Genomic DNA, 20,758 nt, shown 5'->3' with positions numbered 1-20,758 from the left:
GCAAATGATAGGATTAAGTTCTAGGGCCACAAAATATATAGATATAGAATCAGAAATCAGAAACGGTTTATTGTCAAGTATGCATTGACATGGTGATGATTTCGTCCATAACAGTAAACACAGTGCAAACAAAATAAGAACAATTACAATAGAACATGATACAGTATAATGATAACATTTTTGTATGTCGGTCACAAGTTGTGGAGTAATTTACATTTTATTAACACAAATCATACAGTGTTTTAAAAAAAAGTGGGCAATTGCATGGGCAATTCAAACCCCAGACCTCTTAAACCCAATTATGGCCCTGATGAAGTAATGTCACTGCAGACACTAACACTATAGGAGGCAGAATTATACAGCCAAAACACTCAGCTAATGGAGATAATAAACCATGTTTGGTTGCAATAGCCCGAAAACAGGATGGGATCGCACAATTCTACCGATGCAGAATAATACACAATATTCTTACGTTGCTGTAAGAGAGAATTGAACACTATACCTGTCTGTGATTTATCATTTGAAATATTTTATCAAAATGTAAAGCTATTTTCTGCAGAAGTTGGATGACATTTAGCTTGTTTTAGTATCACCTGGGCCTAGCAGTTCTTCCATGTTTATTAGGACGCCATAGTGCGTGATGTTAGGCAGAGTGTAAAATACACATCCAAGAGCTCATCCTGACAAACCACCAGTTGCATGCAGCGCATGCAGCGCCTGCAGGCGGGTCCGTGTGCCGTGACGTTTCTTGAGCGGGCTGGACTCAGGGAGAACTCAGATGATGGGGATTATACAGCGCTGTGGTGGAGGTGTTTTTTTTTAAAGTGCTGCTGGTCCGGTTGACAGCTCAATGATCGCGCTTTGGAGGTTTGGCTGAGGAGCTGTGCGCAGTATGGGCACCGGGGATTACATCTGCGTTACGCTGCGTGGTGGTGCACCCTGGGGATTCACCCTAAGAGAGGGAGAGGGGGACACCTACAGACCTTTCTTAGTTTCCCAGGTATGTATATATGTATGTATGTATATATATGTGTATGAATATACTAAGGTATTTATTTGAGATAGCAGGATTTTTTTTATTGTAAAGTCATCTGAGAGCCTTGGGTTCTCACTGCAAAGATGATACAACAAAAAGTATAGAGTGGATCCTATAAATTCCCCGGTTTGGATAACAAGTACATATATGGAATCAGTTTTAATTGAGTTGTGTTGAGTTCAGTGTGTAAAAAAAGTTGAAACCCTGGTGGGAGAGAATTCTTTCGCTGCATTTTTGTGTGCGTTGGCTGTGTTTTGGTGCAAGATTCCTCGGGACCCTTATATGGTCAAAGCCAAGAGAGAGTGTGAAGCCTAGGGCAGTGTGATCTGTTATCACTCACAAAAAGTTCAGCAAGAAAGCAAAGCATTATTCGTATGAGTAGCCAACCTGAAGAGTGAAGAATATGTGCGTTATGCAGTAATGCCAAGGCAAACAAAAAAAGTCATCTAAAACTAAGCTGATGTAACTTTAAAAAAACATTCAAATAGGCCTAGTTGTAAGAAAGGAGGTTAGGCAAATTGTAGGTCATGCTATAACTAATTTGGCTACATGGTATTTGGTTAGCCTGATAGCAGAGGATGTCATCCTCCCTCTGATGATGCCACTTTTCTTATGATCCAGACATTCCATTACATATTGCAAGGACATGACACAGCATTTTAAGGTAGTAGATGGATGGTATTGTTGTTTGCATTAGGCTATTATTTGCATGTCAATGCTTTATACTTTGACCCATCTGTCACAAGCGTATGTCTTGCAATGTGCAACTGTTTATATCTTTAAAATACAATGCAGTTCTGTAACTAGTCATCTGTGATGACATGATCACACACACCATGAATTGATTTTGCTCCTTATGGAACACTGTTAATTCCTATATGCCTAAGTATATTCATTCATTTCATATACTGTACTTTTTCTAGACAGTAGTATCTTCCATGTTATGTTTATTCTATGCATAATATATTGTATGAGTGTGGATTATCAAATAAACTCCAAATAGATAGTTACATTCAGAAGTTTTATTGCACCTTGCTCTAATAAAAATGTCAGATCAATTAAAATGCAGAAATACAGACTACAAGATTACTCAAGATTACTTTTAGATATTTTGCTGTGATGTAAATGGACAGTAGAGGAAAAGCCAGGGGTTTTTACTTTGAAGAGCTGCTGAAACTATATATGGTATAACGGCAACAAGTGTTTAAGATGTACTGATCCCTCATCAACTTGTCGCCGATGTAGTGAACATGTAAATGTTTATCTTAAGCTGCATTCCTGCGACATCAAAGCTCCACCAGGAGAGAGCACTCTGAAAGAATCAATAGATCATTCTAATGACAGATGCTTTACACATTTAAAACAATCAAAGCCACAATTCTGATGTTCATTTGTGACTTTTTGTGATTTATTGTATGAATATAGATAGTATTTCCACATTTGCTGGCATGAAATAGTCTCTTCTAATTGAGTGGACACACTTCCACTGAAGCTTCAAATTGGCTCATAAACATCTGGTTAATTGATTTGAAGCGACTGAAAAAGGCATTATTATCATTGTTAATGGCATTTGGTGAGTGGCTTTTATCAGAATAACAGCATGTAATAAATTATAATTGTTATATGGTAAAAAGTTGTATTGAAATATATAAACAAAAGGACATAAATACAAAATCTGCAGGCTGCACAAAACTTCAAGATCCAATCAAAATGTCTTATTTTAGACTTAACGTGGTGTTTAGATACTCTAGCTTCAAAAAGCCTTGTGAATACACTGCATTTAAGTGTTGGCTTATTAAAGTGAAGTAGCTACATGATGCTTATGTCTCAGTGTAGGGCATCCGGGGGATTTAGTCCACCTCATCTGGAAGGCATAAATCTAAACATACCTCCAAACGTTTCTTGTGGGAAGGACAGAGAGCCAAGTCTGTTAGTTACAGTAAAAGTCAAAAAAGCAAACATACCAAGATCATGACAGTTACCTTTTAGGCTCCCCTGTGTCTGATAAAATGTGTGTTTTTCAAAGCTTCTGTTGAATGTAGTGGAAACTGTGTTTTGTTTCTTGGGAGAAAGTGATTGTTCAGAGTACTGACAGGCAGTACAGTGTAAGGGCACGGGGTATCCACTCTTAAAAGGTTCTTTCCATATAAGGGAGGCAGTATTTTTCTTCTTCTTCTTCGGCGTCCTGGTCTGAGTACAAAGTGGATGAAGTCACTTTATTTTTTAAAGCTACAGAAACTGCAAAATACAAGATTTTACAAGTTGTGACCCACAAATACACCAACGCACTTGAGAAAAACATGGAACAATTTAAATCTAAATAACATATGCCAGACAGATGATGAACTGTTTGAGATTGGTTTTAATATGGTTCTGGTATGTATATTCTAAATCTATGCTCTGCATTTGGTGCACAAAATAGTTTTGTGTCTTTGGACATACACTAAAGTCTTTCCCCATGCTTATTGTGTAAATGTTGACACAGGGACATAACATTGTAATGCTTGTTTTGAATGCCTTAGCAAAAGTGAAAACTTAGATCTAATATGTAACAGAACCCCCCCTCCTAATTACTAAGGTATGCTATCTTGGTATGTGGAATGTCAACATCCATCAGATTAGTTATGGAACACTGAATGACAAAGCAAATGTAATCTTAATGCAAGTTTGAGATTTCTTAGTCTATACTAATGTGAACTACTGGTATTCACAATGCTATCTCTGTTCCATTTAATTATATTCATAGCTTGTAATAAAAGTCATCTTCCTCTGCCTGGGTTATCTTGCCCTGTACAGAGCAAAGGGGGCTCTTGTTGCCAATTTGTCAGTCCTAATAGTGCACCATAGGAATCTTATTAGGTTGCCAAGTAATCAGCGAAATGCCATCGCTTCATTCATTCAGTGCTGTTTTTCCAGAGTAAACAAAGTGCTTCACGACTCTTTCCTTTACTGGAGTTTTTGGCATTGTGTTTTCAGCAAAACATCCACATCCTGGTTTTGGGAGAAATCAGGGACCTCAGATTATGACTGTGCTTGTTTTTCCCCTTTCCTATTTCACATAATCGAAACCAATTAAGAACAATGCTCCAACTGATTTATATTTTGATGATATAGTTGTGAGTTGCAGTGTTTTTGGCTCTGAATGCTCTTTGCCAGTGGCAGCCAAAGTGAGGCCCAGCTGGACTTCGATGTGACTGACCAACAGTTTGTTTTTTAGTTTTATGACAAAGCATTTTCCAGCCAAATCAAAATGAGTTTTGTGATATATTTTTCTTAAGAAGCCATATAGGAACACTCCCTCAGTTTATCTGAGACAATGACAGAAGTAAATGTTGCAAAATGTACCTATATATTTACTTTGATCCCCTGTTAAGTTTATCAAAGTAAACATCTGTGCTTTTTAGTCATTAATGAATCATATTACTTGTAATATTATTGATAATCTATATCGTTGACATATCTATGTATACGTTGTCTTATCTCAAATTAATGTTAATAATAAATAAAGAGAACTGGAACTCTTGCATTAACACTCTAATACAATATAATTCAGCATAATACAATGCAATGTGTTTGCAATAAGTTGGACATTGTTGGCAGTGGAAGGGGAATTAGCTAGTAGCTAGATCTGATATACATAATGCATAATATACCACTTATGAGGATCATGTTTTTTGTACCTCGTCCCTGACAAATTAATGCAGTAAACTAAACTCTCCAGCCAACAAAATGCTTCTACACCTCTCCTGTTAGAAGAACAGAGATTAAATGTAACTATCTTCCCACATGGTGTGGGTGCTACCTGTATGGCAGCTGGAAAATATTTTCCTCATATGTAAAAACATAATTGTTTAAAGCTGTGAAGGGCAGGAACTGCCGGGAGCTATGTGGACACATTAAGCAAGTCCTGTATTTCCTGTGATTTTCTCTTGTGTTGAAGCCTATTAAATAGATCATTTGAAAATGGGCAACCTAGAATAACACAGACATATAAAGTGTAATTGTGGCACCACATGATGTCAGTAGTAAATTCTGTTGATCAGGGCAATGGTATTTTTGGAAAGCACTTTATTTGAAAAATCTGGCCAACAAGTGTGAGACACTAGGTGTATCTGCCTCTTTTGGACATTACCTGACTGTCTGTGTATCTTTGTGTTGCGAGTAGAGACAACAACAAATGTTTCCCCTCCTTTTTTGGATCACGAGCGGTTGCTGTGGCCTTCTTCCAGACAAACCATTCTCCCTGTAATGAGGGGTCCCAAAACACAGGCACACCGGCACAACGGCTGCCTTATAGGGCCTGCTTGCACACGGTTTACTCTTAAAAACTCAGGGATGGAGTCAGAGGGGTTTTTATCTGAAAGTTACCAGCTCTATAAAGTCACTCATAAATAATTTTTGTATGTTTAACAAAGTAGGCTCATTTTATTTCGTAGGACTTATGTTTTTAAGGTTATGTAAAGCATAGGCAGGTATGTATTGCTCCTTGTATGTAGTATATATATTTATACACTGTATATTTGCATCTGCCTTGTAAAAATATAAATACAAACAATGAAACAAAAGTCAAGCAAATAAAGTTATGCCAGAGAGATGATGAACTGTTTCATTGAGATTTATTTTAATATGGTTCCGGTATGTATATTCTAAATCGCTCTGCATTTGGTGCACAAAACTAGTTTTGTGTTTTTGGACATACACTAAAGTCTTTCCCCATGCTTATTGTGTAAATGTTGACACAGGGATTCTCTTCTAGCAGTAAAAGATGTGTGTACGTGCGTCGCCATCTAGTGACAAGATTGTTTAACTGCAAGTGTCTCGATTTGTATACATGTCCACGGAGATGATTGTGTGTTTGGTGTGTTATCCTCATGCATTCAACATTCTACATTTTTTATGCTTTACATTTATGAAAATCCAGCAATGCATTTGCAAAGTATCTTAACATATTTCCTGAGAGTATATCCTTTAATTGCATGGTACTGAAGTAATAATTTACTCCTTTAGCTGTATAAGTGGCCTTTTGTGCAAAATGTATGGAGTATTTCTCCTTGTTATGAAAACCTCCCTATTAATGAATCATTTTATAGGCCTCATAAACCAATTGCAAGGAAATGAAACCATCAGTAATTAGTTTAACTATGAAGAGGTAACCTTTAAATGGATCTGCGAAGAGCTGGCCTACAGCAATATTATGTAGCTACATTATGCATTATGAGCTTAGTAGCCATTGACAACATGACTTTCTGTATATAGCAACACTGTCGTAGCTGGGCTGTATGTGAAGGTTTGAGGGCAATTCTCACACTTGGGGCATCCTCTCTGCACAGCTGGTCAAGATCTTTATCTGAGGGAGTACATTTGTGTTTTGGGAGGTCACTGGCAGCTGAGGTTACTGTTACCTAATGGTGATGCTCTGATGCTGTTAGTGAAGAGTTTACCTAAGCTGATGATGGACACTGACCTGGTATGTGAAATGTCTGTTTTTCTAGTTTCTTGTCCTCTAACTAAGGTTTGATCTTGCACAGGTAGAACAAGGTGGTCGTGCCTTCCTAGCTGGAGTGCAAGAAGGCGATGAGGTGGTGTCACTCAACGGAGAGCCATGTGCGTATCTCACCCTTTTACGAGCCTTTGCACTCATTGACACATCGATCGACGGTCTGCAGCTGCTTGTCAAAAGGTAGGGCCACATAACAGCCGTTAAATTAATGATAGCGAAGTGGTACATTCAGAAACACAACAGTATCTGTATGTCATGACAACTGAACCATGCAGTACTGTAGGTTCTTGGTGTTCACAACAGCCATGCAACATGATTAATGCAGCACTGTATTAGCATTTAGATGGTATGTTGTTTTATGGCCTGTGCCCTTTTGCATTGCTCAGTGAACCACTGACTGTCTGTGTATATATGTGCATTCATGTCTGTGGGAATTGGCAATTTAATGTGTTTCAGTCATGCTGACCTTCCAACTAGCTTGGCCAAGGTGTTACAGATTTGTGTGTGTGCTTGACATGCAGCTGCTCAGCCATTACTCAGTGGCTATTGCCAGTGTGTTTATCAGAGTGACATGTTCTCAAATATTGATGCCCTTATGTACCCACATTTAAACTGCAGAGCAATATACAGTTAAAGTTGTATCTAGTTCTTGAATCTAATTTAAAGTTGTTGTTTTTTCTGGCTACAGCAAGACTATAAGTAAGGGACAGGATTTGCATTAGGATTGTTTCTCTGACTACATGACTATAAAATATTGTCTCTGTAGACTTGGAGAGCAGATGACCTCAGCTTGTAGCTGTCAAAATGTATTATTATGATATGTCACTCTTTCCCATTTCCCATTTGGAGAAAATGAGTACACGCTGCTTTCTAATCAATTTAATTTTAATAATTTTAGTAAGAGGTAATGACATTCTGTTATGCTATTCCTTGCTGACCTTGAGAGTGATGGTGAAATGTGATTACCTTCATTTTCAGTGACCTGACCCTTTCATTTAACTTGCTGCATGAAGATGAAATCTGCTTGATTACTTTGACAACTTCAGCAATGGGAGACAAGCTTTACTTCCTCAACAATTTAATGTGAAGATGTATTTCTTATTCAAATGGTATTATGGTAATATGTGGACATTACATCTGTCTTTTTATGGAAGGAAAAGTAAAAAAGAAAACACATGGTTAAAGGTAGCATAGAGATTTTGTATTTACATAATAGTCAATTATCTTTAAATGCACAAGTCCGAAAGCACAATGCCCTGTTTAAAGAACGTATATTATAAGAGGTGACATTATCTCTCAATGATATTAATGATCAACAATGGTTACTGAACTAAGAAAAGGTACACTACTCACTCATTCCTGTTCTCCCCTCTCCTCTGAAAGATACTGCACCATCCCCCCAGAAGACTATGAATCAGAAGAGACATATGGTGAGAGAGATTCCTCTGGTGAGGCTTTAGAGAGCACCACCATCCACATCTTCTCCCCAAAGGAGAGGTCCCAAAGCCCAAGGAAACTCTACATATCTGAGTCCCAGGACGAGGCCTCTTGTGGGGAGTTCCCCAAGGAACCGCAGCTGCTTCACACCCAGCTACATGTTCCCTCATCTGGTGATCGGAGAGGCCGGGAGCCTGCTTTTAAGGAAAATGGTGAAGAAGCACGCCGGTGCTTCTCCCCTGGGGCCATGGTCGAGCTCCAGGTGTCCCTGTCCGAGCAAACCTTGGACGATGTGGGCTGCACCTCTCTTGGGAGTGCTCATGGGGTCGAAGGAGAACTCTCAAACAAAGAGACTGTTGAGACAATCCACACCACCACCGCATCACACTACGTACCGTGTTCTGTCAGAGAGCCGCTCGGTCAGCGTGGAGTGGTGCTCAGCTCTCCTTTGATGCTGGGGCAGGTGGAGGTCATTTTGCAGCAGCCAGCAGCATCAGGAGCAGGGAGGGGCATCTTGAGTGTGGGTGGCCCCAGGGTCAGTGGAAGTGTTGGATCCCAAAGCGAAGGAGAAGAAGGAGAAGGGCACTGCGAGGGGGTGCCTGGGTCTTCCACTGTCTCATTCAGAACTCCCTCAGAAGAGGCGACACCAGCAGAAGAGCAGGACTCTGATTCTGAGGGCGATCCAGACAAACCCAACAAGCATCGGGCAAGACACGCCAGTATGTACCTATGTACTATTTCTATTTTTACCAGGGAGTATTATCCCGGTGTGCACTATTTCTTTGTGTGTGTGTTTGTGTGTGTGTGTGTGTGTGTGTGTGTGTGTGTGTGTGTGTGTGTGTGTGTGTGTCATAAAGATGTAGTCTATTCTTTAAGGGGGTATCTGCATGTTGATAGGTCAACACTAAATTGCATTTGTCAACAACATATGTGCATTCCAAAGCACAATGTCCAGTTTGTGTGTGTGTGTGTGTGTGTGTGTGTGTGTGTGTGTGTGTGTGTGTGTGTGTGTGTGCTCCTCAAAATAGTGTGTCTCTCACTGCAGTTAGAGAAGGGTGCTAATTCCTCTGAATGGAAGCACATACTTCTGGGTCTTACCTAAACTACAACAAAATCAAAGTGATCGTATGGATGCACGGTGCAAATAGAAGCTAGATATAAAGAATCAAAAGGGAGAAAAACATGTTTATTGATCACATGTAAGAAGCTATTACACTTTATGAAAATTCTTATACTATCCATTTGAAGAGGCTTGATGATGAATATGGATACTCAGGCACTGCTCTGAGCTGTGTAGAAGACATAAATATAACACCAGCACGCTGATGATGCCTGCAGAAGTGGCCTTTTGACAGACACCAGCATGTGCTCCCCTAGCCCGTTACCTGATCCTCTCAAACTGGATGCTTTAACTGAGCTAAAAAAGGGAGTCCGTTGCTCACTCCCGCTGTCTCCACCACCTCCAGGTTTGTCTTGCAGGAATATGAAAAAGGAAGGCTACGTATTATTTTATTACAGCCTTGCATTGTTGGATTGTTTAAAAGTGGCTTTGTTGTGTGATGTCTGTTATCAGATTGGCCTAAGTGTCAGCAAATGTGACAGATTTAAGAAGAACAGAAGGTTTTAGGTGGACAGTTTGTGAACTTACAGATAAGGAGTGGTAAAGATATGCATGCAGGCTACTATATGGGGAAGATCAAATAGTTTAATTAGTTAATTGTCTGTGAACAAATGAGGATATTAGACATGGGTCAGAGGATTTTATGATTGCTTTATGGGTTGATGTTTTATGTTTAACTGAATGAGCAAATGAGGAAAAGCACATAGCTTTAGGTGGATAAATATTATGTGTGGGCTAATAATGTAAAGGAATCAGTTAATAGCTTAGTTTACAACATATTTGTTGTGTGTTCGAATTGATTCATCCACAGTCATACAGTATTGATGGTTTACTAGTCTGTTGTTATTCTGCTTTTAATGAGAACATTGGATGTATTTTGGTATTTGGTATTTAAGGATGATAGTGGAATGTTACACGCTTAAATTAACTGCTTTGTGACTTTGCTAACTTTAATTCGAAAATTAATTTCTTATCTGTCACAATGTTATTTGTGCAAGCTCTATTGTTAGTCTTAGATGAGTGATAAACCAAAATGGCGTTTATATGATAAAATACAACTTTACCTCTGACTGACATTCAGGATGGGCAAATTTTGAAAAAAAAGTTTTCCACATTCATAATTAAAAGTAACTACTATTATGATCAATGCAGATACAGTATGCAAGGACTGACTTGAAGATGCCCTTGTGATCAAAGAGCTGAAAAGTGAAAAAAAGAAGAAGAAAAAAACTTTCTAGGGAGACCTAGAAAAGCAAGCTCTTTCAAAAAATTTTGTTTTTTTTCTTCAGCAAAAACATCCACCAAACGTGTTGATCTTAACTCCACTGTTCCACTTTTATTAATGCATACAATGTCAGTTGTCAAATTCATCTAAGACAAGCTTTTATTTTAGTGTCCTTTATTCTAAACACTGAGCTCTCTTTTCCTTCTCTATACAGGGCTCAGGCGCAGCGAGAGTCTATCTGAAAAGCAGGTGAAGGAGGCCAAATCCAAATGTAAACGTATTGCTCTCCTCCTTACGGCTACTCGGTCCAACCCCAACAACAAGGGGGTGTTGATGTTCAAGAAACATCGGCAGAGGGCCAAGAAATACACACTTGTGAGCTACGGCACAGGAGAAGACGAACCAGAATACAGCGACGAAGAGGATAAGGAAAACGAAGACAACAAACAAGAAACCCACACTGTTGAATTTACACTTGTGGCTCCAAACGCTTCTGAAATAGACAAGCATTTTCTCACTAATGCCCATAGTAGCAAAGGTGTGCTAACTATCAACTGGGACAAGGGTCTTCTTGAGATTGAAAGGAACCTGAACAACCAAGCAGAGATGGAATGTTTGCCTGACACCAAGGGCAAGGGTGCCGTAATGTTTGCCCAACGGCGTCAGCGGATGGATGAGATTGCTGCTGAACATGAGGAGCTTAGGCGCCAGGGGATTGCCGTGGAAGGAGTGCAGATGGCTGATAAAAAGATAGAAGAGCACTCCTATATGCAGTCCACAACAGAAGGTCATGCTTACATGGATGTAAATATACATCAACAAAGCCAACACCAACAACAGTACCAGCAATATCAGGAACAGCAGTACTATGCGCAACAACAGAACTACCAACAACAACAACAGCAGTATCAGCAGCAACAGCAGTATGAACAACAACATTATCAACAACAGCAAATGTATCAGAAGCAGCAAGAATATCATCAAGAGCAACAGCAAATGCAGCACTATTCTACAAACATCAATGGCACAGTCCAACATGAAATGCAGAGTTCTCTCAACAATCGTACTGCAAAGCCTTTCTCAGTAGAAAACATGGCGACTTCCCCTTATTCTCCCGCAATGAGTGGGACCAATCAAGATTCTGTGGGCCAAGGAGAGCAGATAGCTTCCCGGGATGAGCGCATTTCTACCCCTGCAAGTCGCACTGGGCTTTTGTCGGACTCCAGGAGAAGAAATGCTGGCAAGCCAATGTTCACTTTTAAGGAAGCACCAAAAGTATCACCAAACCCAGCACTGCTAAACCTCCTCAACAGAAATGACAAGAAGTTGGGTTTTGAGTCAGGGCCTGAGGAAGACTACCTTAGCCTTGGGGCTGAGGCTTGTAATTTCCTGCAGTCTCAACGAGTTAAACAAAAGAATCCTCCACCAGTGGCTCCAAAGCCTGTGATCAACCCCAACTCTCCTCCATGGTTCCCACCGATAGAAGTGAGCAACCAGGACATGCCTCAACAAGCTGAAAATAGTGTATCCACACCTGCTGTAGCCCCCACCACAGAGACTACACTTGCTCCAGAACTAGAGCCAAACCCTGCACCTGCCTCTGAGCCCTCTCCCCCTCCTGCCCCCCAGGAAGCTCCTGCCAGCACCACCACAGAAGAACAGCGCCCATGTACTCTCCCGGAGCCTAAATCTCAACAACAGCTTCTGCAAGTGACCGCTCAGGAAAAGGGTCATATGAATTCTACCCTGCAGCCTGAGCCTGCTCCTGTGACTAGCTGGGCTCAAGCACAAACACAAGCACAACAACAGGCATCTACCAATTCTTGGCATCCAGCTCAAGTGCAGCCCCAGGAACCACCTCAAAGTCAGTCCCCACCACAGCCACCTTGGGTGACGCGTCATCCTACTCAGACCCAAGCACAGCCTCAACCCCCCACAAATACTTGGACCCCTCAAATTCAGCCATCCTGGAGTCAGCCTCAAGAGCAAGGACAAGCCCAGACACAAGCTCAGCCATCATGGACCATGGGTCAAGAGCAACCACAATCTCATCCACAGGTCCAGCCACCCTGGACACATGCTCATGAGCAGCCAAATCTGCAGCGAATGCAACCAACTTGGGGTCATCCTCAAGAACCAATGCAGCAGCAGCCCCAGGCACCATGGGCACAGCCATCACAAACAGACCCTCTGCATCAACCACCATGGGTGCAACCCCTGCAAAAATCCCAAGTACAACCTCCTTGGGCTCAACAGCTCCAACCAGAATCCCAGCCACAGCCACCATGGGTTCAGCAACAACAGCATCAGGCTCCACAACAAGCATGGCCACAGGCCCAAGCACCAGGTCAGCCTCAAACATCTTGGGTCTCAGTTCAGCCTCAACAGCAACCCTCAATTAATGCATGGCCTCCATCACAAACTCAAGTTCAGCCACCTTGGATCCAAGCAGCCCAAGCACAACCCCCAGTGCCGCCTCAAGCCATTTTAAATCCATGGCCACCAGTACCTGCCCAGGCTCAGTCCCAACCATCATGGGCCCAGCACCCTTCAGAACATGGTCAGACACCGATAAATTCTTGGGCCCAAGACCAAAATCAGGCCCAACATCAACCACCTTGGGCTCAACCAGTTCCACCCCAGCCCACACCACAGCCAAACTGGCAACAGTCTACTTCAAAGACTCCACCACAGCCACCAATGAATACATGGCCTCCACCTCAGGCACAACCTCAGACCCCTGTGAATGCCTGGGCGCCACAGTCACAACAAACCCCTGAAAATGTTTCCACGTCAATGGTGAACACTCGTCCCTCTCCAAAACCTTGGCATCCGCCACAAAATCCCCCACAAAACCGGACCCCTCCGACTCCACCACAGCGAATGCATTCTTTTACCCTTGGTCAACGAGCTTCATCACCAATCAACCCAATGGCCACTGTCTTAAACCCATCATCCCAAGGTTCAGCTTTTGAGATGCCAGCCGTCAGAGGGAAAGGAGCTGATATGTTCGCCAAGAGGCAGTCTCGTATGGAGAAATTTGTTGTGGACTCTGAGACTGTGCAAGCAAACAAGGCAAGCCGGTCAACATCACCAGTTGCTTCCTTACCGAATGAGTGGAAATATACACCCAACGTACGTGCTCCTCCTTCACGGGCATATAATCCTATTCAGTCCCCTTCTTATCCCCCAGCAGCAACAAAGCAGCCCCCTCCAAGTAGCCCTTTAACAAAAGCCAAGACAAAAGCCAAAGAGAAACAAAAACCTGCCCCTAAACCCCTCAGTGTTGTAGATGTTATGAAGCATCAACCCTATCAACTCAATTCATCACTCTTTACCTTTGGCCCAGCAGCAGAGGCTGCCAACCCCCCTGAACCTAAGCCTGACCTTGCACCTCCTAACCCACCTATTGAAAACCAAACAATTACATATGAGCAAATGGCCCCCATCCAGCCAGCTGGACCATATAACGCCCCATACCCCCAGCAAGCCTATGGAATGCCCATGCAACCTATCATGCATGATGGCCACTACCAGCAAAACCCAGCTAATGTTTATCCTCCCTCCAACCCATATCAACAACCCCCTGGTGGTCCATACCAGCAGGCATATAACCAACAGTATCAGCAACCTGTCCCACCTGCGTATCATCCCCAAGCTTCTCAGTCTCCAAACCCTACCTACCAACAGGCACTGCAGGCCCCTTACCAACCAGCTAATAGTCCTCCCTACCTGGCAGCTCCCTCAGTACCTTACCAGCCACAGCCTCCCAGTAGCTATGTTGTTCCTTGTTTTCCTGTAGCTGCAAGGCCTGAATCTGCATCTGGGGGCAACACTTTAGCTGCTCCTAAACCTAAGTTTACAGCTAAAAAGAGCTCAGCTCAGGTGTGGAAACCTACAGCTGTTGATAAAGAGTGATTCTGATAGAATCATGGCATGCTTGGTGTCTGCTTGAGTCAATGGGTTGGTCCTTTTGCCATCCACTGCAAAGTGGACTATTTTGAGCACATAAACTTTCTTTTGCAATGAATATCTTCCCATCCACCTGCTCGTTTTCAAAGTTTTAAGAGCTAATGTGAATGGTATTACTACATAATTAAGAACATAAGAATAAGAGTGGGATGTAAGTTTATCTTAGCAGACACAAAGGAGCCAAAATTAATGTTACATGTTTATAAAGCATGTACATGAAGAAAATGATGCATATGGATGCTTAAAAAATCACTATAACGTGTAATTTTATGTAAAAGAATCTAAAGTGGTGGCAATATAAGAATGTAGGGGAGCATGATACTCGGTAAGAATTGAAAGAAAGGAGTGAGAGAAAACAGAAATCAGCAGTGAATGGTAGCAGACAGTGAGAACAGGAATTTGATTTTTGAAAAGAAGGAAATGCTTAATGTGTCAAATTTGATTTGATAAACAAACAGACAAAAATAACTGAAATACAATAAAATAATAAAGTAAAGGCGTGAAGTAAAAATAAAGTACTGAGGTAGAAGGGTACCAACCAGAAGGCTAAATTTGAGTACAGAGATTATGTAACAACTCTGGAGTTTCAAGTAAAGGCTGGAGAACACAGCAGTACTCCTTACAAAAAGTAACAACTAGCCCTAACTTGCTTAAACATCAAACAATCTATTCTTCAGTGTCCCTCCCCAGTCTCTTTTCCATAGCAACTTCTTAAGTGGGTTAGTTTTATTTTAAACTTTTTACCAGCTGTTGCATCATGTTAGGTACTATATTTAAACTGCTTCATGAAAGGGAGTGCTGGGGTCCAGAGATAGTAGGCTTAAATTTCAACTTAAGCCAGTGAAAGCTACTGTATCTCAGACCCCAGTTGTATTTTCCCTGATAACAGAGAACTATTAGTATTGCACTCTTCCACATGTAGCTTCACTCTTATATACATCTTCTCTTGCTTTTGTATTTTATAAATAGATGATTAAATGATATACAAAAGAAGAATTATTGAAAGGATAACCAGCCCAGTAATTTTCACAAATATATTTTTGGTACAGGGCTGCTTTTGTTCTTAATGTTCTATTCTTTTTCCTTTTTCTTTGTGTGTTTCTCTTCGTAGTGCACTTCCTGTATCATTCACTGCAGTGTCATTAAAATGTCTTTTATCCTTGGTTGGCTTTCCTTTCTTTTGTCCTTTTAGCATGCTTTTGGGTTTTTTCTATTTTGAGCCCCTTTCCTGTCATCTTGCTGAATTTCACCACTGCTCTACCTCTACTATAAATATTGAGTTATTGTATGTTGGTTCAGACAAAACATTCAGCTATGAATTCGGTTTTACTCAAGTACCATCACATTAGACTAACTCTTATACCTACTATATGCCTTTTTGCAAAGGCAGTGGTTAAAAAATCTGCTTCAACAATAAAACAAAATACAGTTTATACTCCATGAAGAGCTTGTTAACATCAGCCAGAAACCCCTCATTATCCAAATCATCTACTTTTATAGCAGTTGAGGTGAATGCTTGAAAAGCACATTCCTGCAAAATGACTAAGTGATGATGCATTCATGTGGGGTATATCATTAGACTGGTGACTTCAATGAATACAGGCAACCTCATTGGACAATTCTGGAGGTCAAGTGAGTGGGCCCCTGCTGAAATATATATCCATGTTGTGTCATGTATTTTCAGAGAGGGCAGATATTTGTTAAGTGGGAGTTTTAATATCTAATAGTGTCCTTGTTTACCAAATTTCTGCAGCTACTGTTGGGAAATATTTTATTCCTACTGAAATTGGTGGAGTTTACCCCCAGCTTTTCTTGTCTTTATTGCAGCCATACTGGTTTATTAGTGCACCCTGAAGACAATTACATCTTAATGTTTGTGTCACATATGCATTTATTTATGCAATAAAATGGAAATAAAACAGAGATATACATTTACTCTAGGCAAGGCAAGGCAATTTTATTTATATAGCACATTTCAGCACAAGGCAACTCAAAGTGCTTTACACAAAACATCAATCATTAAAGAACAAAGAGCAAAATAGGGATTAAAATAAGAATAAAAATATTAATGAATACAAATTTAATACCATATAAGATACATAAATAAAAATATAGTTCAGTATAACAGTTAATATGAGAATAAAAAATCCAAAAATAAAATTTACATTTCCGTATTAATATTGTATACTAAATAAAATAAAAGAATAAAATTCACTTTTCGGTAAAAGAATTAACGAAAAGCATCATCAAAAAGAAAGGTCTTCAGCCTTGATTTAAAAGAGCTGAGAGTTGGGGCGGACGTGCAGTTTTCTGGTATTTTGTTCCAGATATGTGGAGCATAAAAACTGAACGCTGCTTCTCCCTGTTTAGTTCTGACTCTGGGGACCACGAGCAGACCTGTTCCAGACGACCTGAGAGGTCTGGGTGGTTCATAATGCACTAACAGATCTGAGATATATTTTGGTCCTAAGCCATTTAGGGATTTATAAACCAGCATAAGTGAAAAAATTATACTGATTGAAATAAATTATTTGAGGCACAGGAAGCCAATGTAAAGTCTTTAGAACCGGAGTGATATGATCCACTTTTTTTGTCCTAGTGAGAACTCTGGCTGCAGAATTCTGAATCACCTGCAGCTGTCTAATTAGTTTTTTAGGAAGACCTGTAAGGACGCCGTTACAGTAGTCAAGTCTACTAAAGATAAAAGCATGGACAAGTTTTTCCAAATTCTGCTGAGACATAAGTCCTCTAATCCTTGTTATGTTCTTAAGATGGTTAATTGGTTGGTTGGTTGATTGATTTTGTTATACTCTAGGTTCAGAGACGACACAATATTGGTTTAGTTACTATGTTAAATCTATTCTGATACAACTAAACTTTGGTTTCTATTTATCTATCTACTTATACTTAGTATCTATGTTTTATTCAGACTAAGGCAGGACAGAGTTTCAACATACCTTGTTCTCTCAAATTAACTGTTTTATAGAACCGGGACCTCAAAGAAAACCACTTCTTTGAACATCTGTCTGAAAAAAACAAAAGCGTGGTGAATGCACACCACCACGGAAACCAATTCTTAAGACCTGATCAGCTCCATTTCTGAGATATATGTTAAAATTGGCAGAATAGCAGCATGGTGATAGACATAGACAATGTAAGGCATAAATGTATACAGTAAATGGTTATTTTGTCAATTTCCTTCAGTAGAATAAAAATATATCCGTAGATCATCTTCTAATCTATTCATCCCTTCTTGTGTCTACGATAATCCAGGATAACACTACCACAGGCATTTTAGGCCTACCAAATAGCAGATAATGCGTTCCCTCCTTACTCATTTAGCTTCATTTTTCTTTTTATGACGGCACTCTCGTCTATTCTGTTCTTTCATTTTTGCCATGTCTTGCTATCTGCTGATCTTACACATCTTTTACCAGATGATGGCAGCACTGCCTTTTCTGCATGTCTGCCACAGCCAACAAAATGTATTGTCAGAGACGATGAACAGTACAGAGGTGCTTTGTCACCCCACGTAACCCTTAGCTGTCTAGGTATTGAACATTTAGAAGCGTTGCCATCTCATTGTCATACTTTCAAAGTGTTGCTGTATAGCAAAGCTGAATCTGGCGTGTTCTGGGAAACCCATGCACTCTCATGAGCCATTTCTGAGAAACAAGAGGGCAGTCCACTCTGTTTGGACAAATGCTAAAGCACTGAGTTGAGGAGGCTTACTGTGGAATGGACAATAAAATAAGTTTACAAGAGCTTTTAACAGCTTTAACAGTTAATTTTCTTTGCTGTCTGTTTCAGATCTTAACACAGTCTTACATATTTATACAGAAGAATTAAACAGAACAAAAGTTAACATGAAATACAATATTAGAGTATAACAGCATTTAAAAGAAATGTGTTGATGAAGAGCTATTCTTTTTTCCAATGTTTTCAAAGCTGATTTGATTTGGCTGGACGACCAGTCAGCCTAACAAAAATGAACCCTTACTAAAATAAACATGTCTGGATCTTTCTTTACAGGCACTTGGCAGGAGCTACTCCCTTTCCCCACCAGCCAGAGTACCATCCATGGGCCAGAAATCAGCTTCTGCTTCTTCCTCCCCCAAGCCTCCGGCTTGGGCCTCTACAACTCTCCCAGCAAGGCAGACATCCTGGCTAGAGAAGGGCCGCAAACCCCTCATGCCCTGGGAGGCTGCCTCCCGGCATCCCCTGGGCCTGGTGGATGAAGCCTTTGCTTTCCAGAACCTCCAGCAAAGCCTTGCCACAAATGTACGCTTGGCAGCCCAGCGCAAAATGCTGCCTGAGCCGCCAGCAGAGTGGAAGGCCAGGGTGTCTTACGAAGCCCCACAGAAAACAGGCAGCCAGACTTGGAGCCAGAGCCAAAGCCGCAGTCAGAGTCGACCTCCACTGCCATCATTTGGGTCCCTAACAAGGAGCGCTGTCTCCACCCCTGCCGGTCATGCTGGTTACAGGTCCCTACCCAGACAGTGGCAGCCTCAGAGGTCAGTTAGACAGGCAAACCTGGGGCCCTCGGTGTCCTCCTCTGAGTTTATTAAGAGTCCCTTGGAAAAACAAACTTACAAGTCTGTGTACACCAGCAACACTTGGAGTTGGAGGCGGTAGGATACACCGTGACCTGTGGGTTTAATGAGTCTAATTCCAAGTTTCACTGATTCCCAAACACATTCAAGTCCATTTTCTTTTTCTAATTCATCGATATACACAAACAACAATATTGTTAGTGAGGAGAATGCACTAATATATAATGAAGTGGACATTTGAAAAGATTGCTAGAATTCTCCTGGTTTAGATATGATCATATTTTTTCATTCTTTCTGCTTTTTTCCTATTAAATATCTAGTATAAAAGGTTGTAGACCAAATCTGTGTATTCCATAATCATATGTGAAAAGGGATTATTACTCTAACAATATATGGAGAAAAAAAAAATTCCATAACATTTAATTGACAACTTTGTAGTTTGGTAAATACACTGAAGTGGACCTGTAGTTCATCAGATGAGGCAATGAGTATGTTGTTTAGAAAGGATATAACGAGTGTGAATGGACATGTTTCATTCACAGTAAATGGAAAGTTTTGAGTGATTTAAAGTAGACTGAGGAAACTGTAGAATGTTCAGTTAAGATTTCAGAATATAGGAAATAGGTAAATATGGTGTCTTGAAAAAAGAGATACGTGAAGATGCTAAGAAAGAGTGTCATATGAAATTAGTAAGCTGCATATAGTAAGCTGCAAGGGAAGAGTGTCTCTTGAACAGTTTTGAGCGTGTGGATTTTGTTCATCCTGGTGTAATTTTTTGTTGTGTATGTACGCATTTAGCATGCCGTGACTGTGCACTTTTTTTGCTGGTTTTGTTTGATTTTCAATCCATGAGTACATTTGCGGTGTTTCCAGATCAGAAAATCATTTCAGTGTCAGAATCCAATTTGTGATGCATTAGAAGTGAGGCTTAAAACTTGTGGAAAGGTTAGTGCTATAACTCAGCATGTTGTGTAAGCTATAATAAGTGATATTAATGCACTTACCCGGTGTATTTTAATTAGTGCATTAGCATTTGGCCACTAACTAGGGAAGATAAGAAACTGAAAATGGGGCATCTTTTCTACCATTATAGTTTTTTTCACTTTTTTTCTTTGTGCACATGGAATGAATTGGCACATTCCAGTATTAGTTAGTAGTGAAAGTTGAGGAATGTCTATTAGTCCTAATCATGACTACAATAAAATATTGTTTTAGTTTATGATAGGTTTACTGGCACTGGGAGAATTGCCTATAGAATGCAATGGGTTTGTGGCTTGTGTTTGGTTTGATTTGGGCTTTTGCTATGGCTAGGTTAGTGTTTCCACAGAGTGTACATAATGTCCTAATGTGATTCTCACCAAGCAATCTCATAAACATAAAATAAGATTTATCACACAGCATTGTGTTGTGTCTCAACTGACTCACTGAGCATCCTGATATAGTGTATCTGTGACAATCACACTGTATTGCCTCCATTCAAACAACACGTATTATAGTCCTAATACAAAACCAGTAATCAGTTTCTGTTCCGAACTATTTCAGCTATGGATTCACAAAATAAAGCATTTCACAAAATAAATACATCCAAATAGCACTATTTCACAAATTGCACTGCGTGTTTGTGCTCTCTGCTCTCTATTCCAAGCATGAAATAGTTGGTCTCCGGGCCATTTGTTGCTTGCTGTACCATCTCATGAAGCTTTTTGTATGATGTGTTGTCTTGAATAGTCACTCGCTCTGTATCCAGCGGAGGGGGGTTGGGAGGGATTGGTGGGGACTTGTTCCCATGGTGACCACCAGTTACATAATAACAGTGGGTACCTACTGTACAGTAGCTGAAGCATTAGAGAATGAGAGATCAGGACACGGATGGAGATGCTAAACAGAAATTTTTTCCCTACCAATTTAGATTTTA

At 40.5% G+C, this 20,758-nt stretch overlaps 1 protein-coding gene across 4 annotated transcripts; it reads left to right on the top strand.

Moving 5' to 3' along the window:
• The first annotated feature begins 717 nt into the window (after positions 1-717).
• synpo2a (synaptopodin 2a) lies at positions 718-20,440 on the top strand. Of its 4 annotated transcripts, none has more exons than XM_028564306.1 (5): positions 718-1,000; positions 6,565-6,716; positions 7,920-8,692; positions 10,533-13,393; positions 18,323-20,440. In XM_028564306.1, the coding sequence occupies exons 1-5, from the start codon at positions 893-895 to the stop codon at positions 18,923-18,925; spliced, it is 4,497 nt and encodes a 1,498-aa protein (XP_028420107.1). In that variant the 5' UTR covers positions 718-892; the 3' UTR covers positions 18,926-20,440. The 4 variants fall into 4 exon arrangements, with proteins under 4 accessions (XP_028420107.1, XP_028420106.1, XP_028420105.1 ...); XM_028564305.1 differs by having other exon boundaries at positions 10,533-13,453; XM_028564304.1 differs by lacking the exon at positions 18,323-20,440 and having other exon boundaries at positions 720-1,000; positions 10,533-15,453.
• Positions 20,441-20,758: the final 318 nt, after the last annotated feature.

The sequence above is a fragment of the Perca flavescens genome, chromosome 19, assembly GCF_004354835.1.
Source record: "Perca flavescens isolate YP-PL-M2 chromosome 19, PFLA_1.0, whole genome shotgun sequence".
Lineage (NCBI taxonomy): Eukaryota > Metazoa > Chordata > Actinopteri > Perciformes > Percidae > Perca > Perca flavescens.
This window is presented reverse-complemented; position numbering and strand designations above follow the sequence as displayed.

Coding starts and splice junctions, on each gene's coding strand:
- synpo2a (XM_028564304.1), top strand. CDS start 893: ATGGGCACCGGGGATTACATCTGCGTTACGCTGCGTGGTGGTGCACCC. Junction 1,001..6,564: donor GACCTTTCTTAGTTTCCCAG/GTATGTATATAT, acceptor GATCTTGCACAG/GTAGAACAAGGTGGTCGTGC. Junction 6,717..7,919: donor CTGCAGCTGCTTGTCAAAAG/GTAGGGCCACAT, acceptor CTCCTCTGAAAG/ATACTGCACCATCCCCCCAG.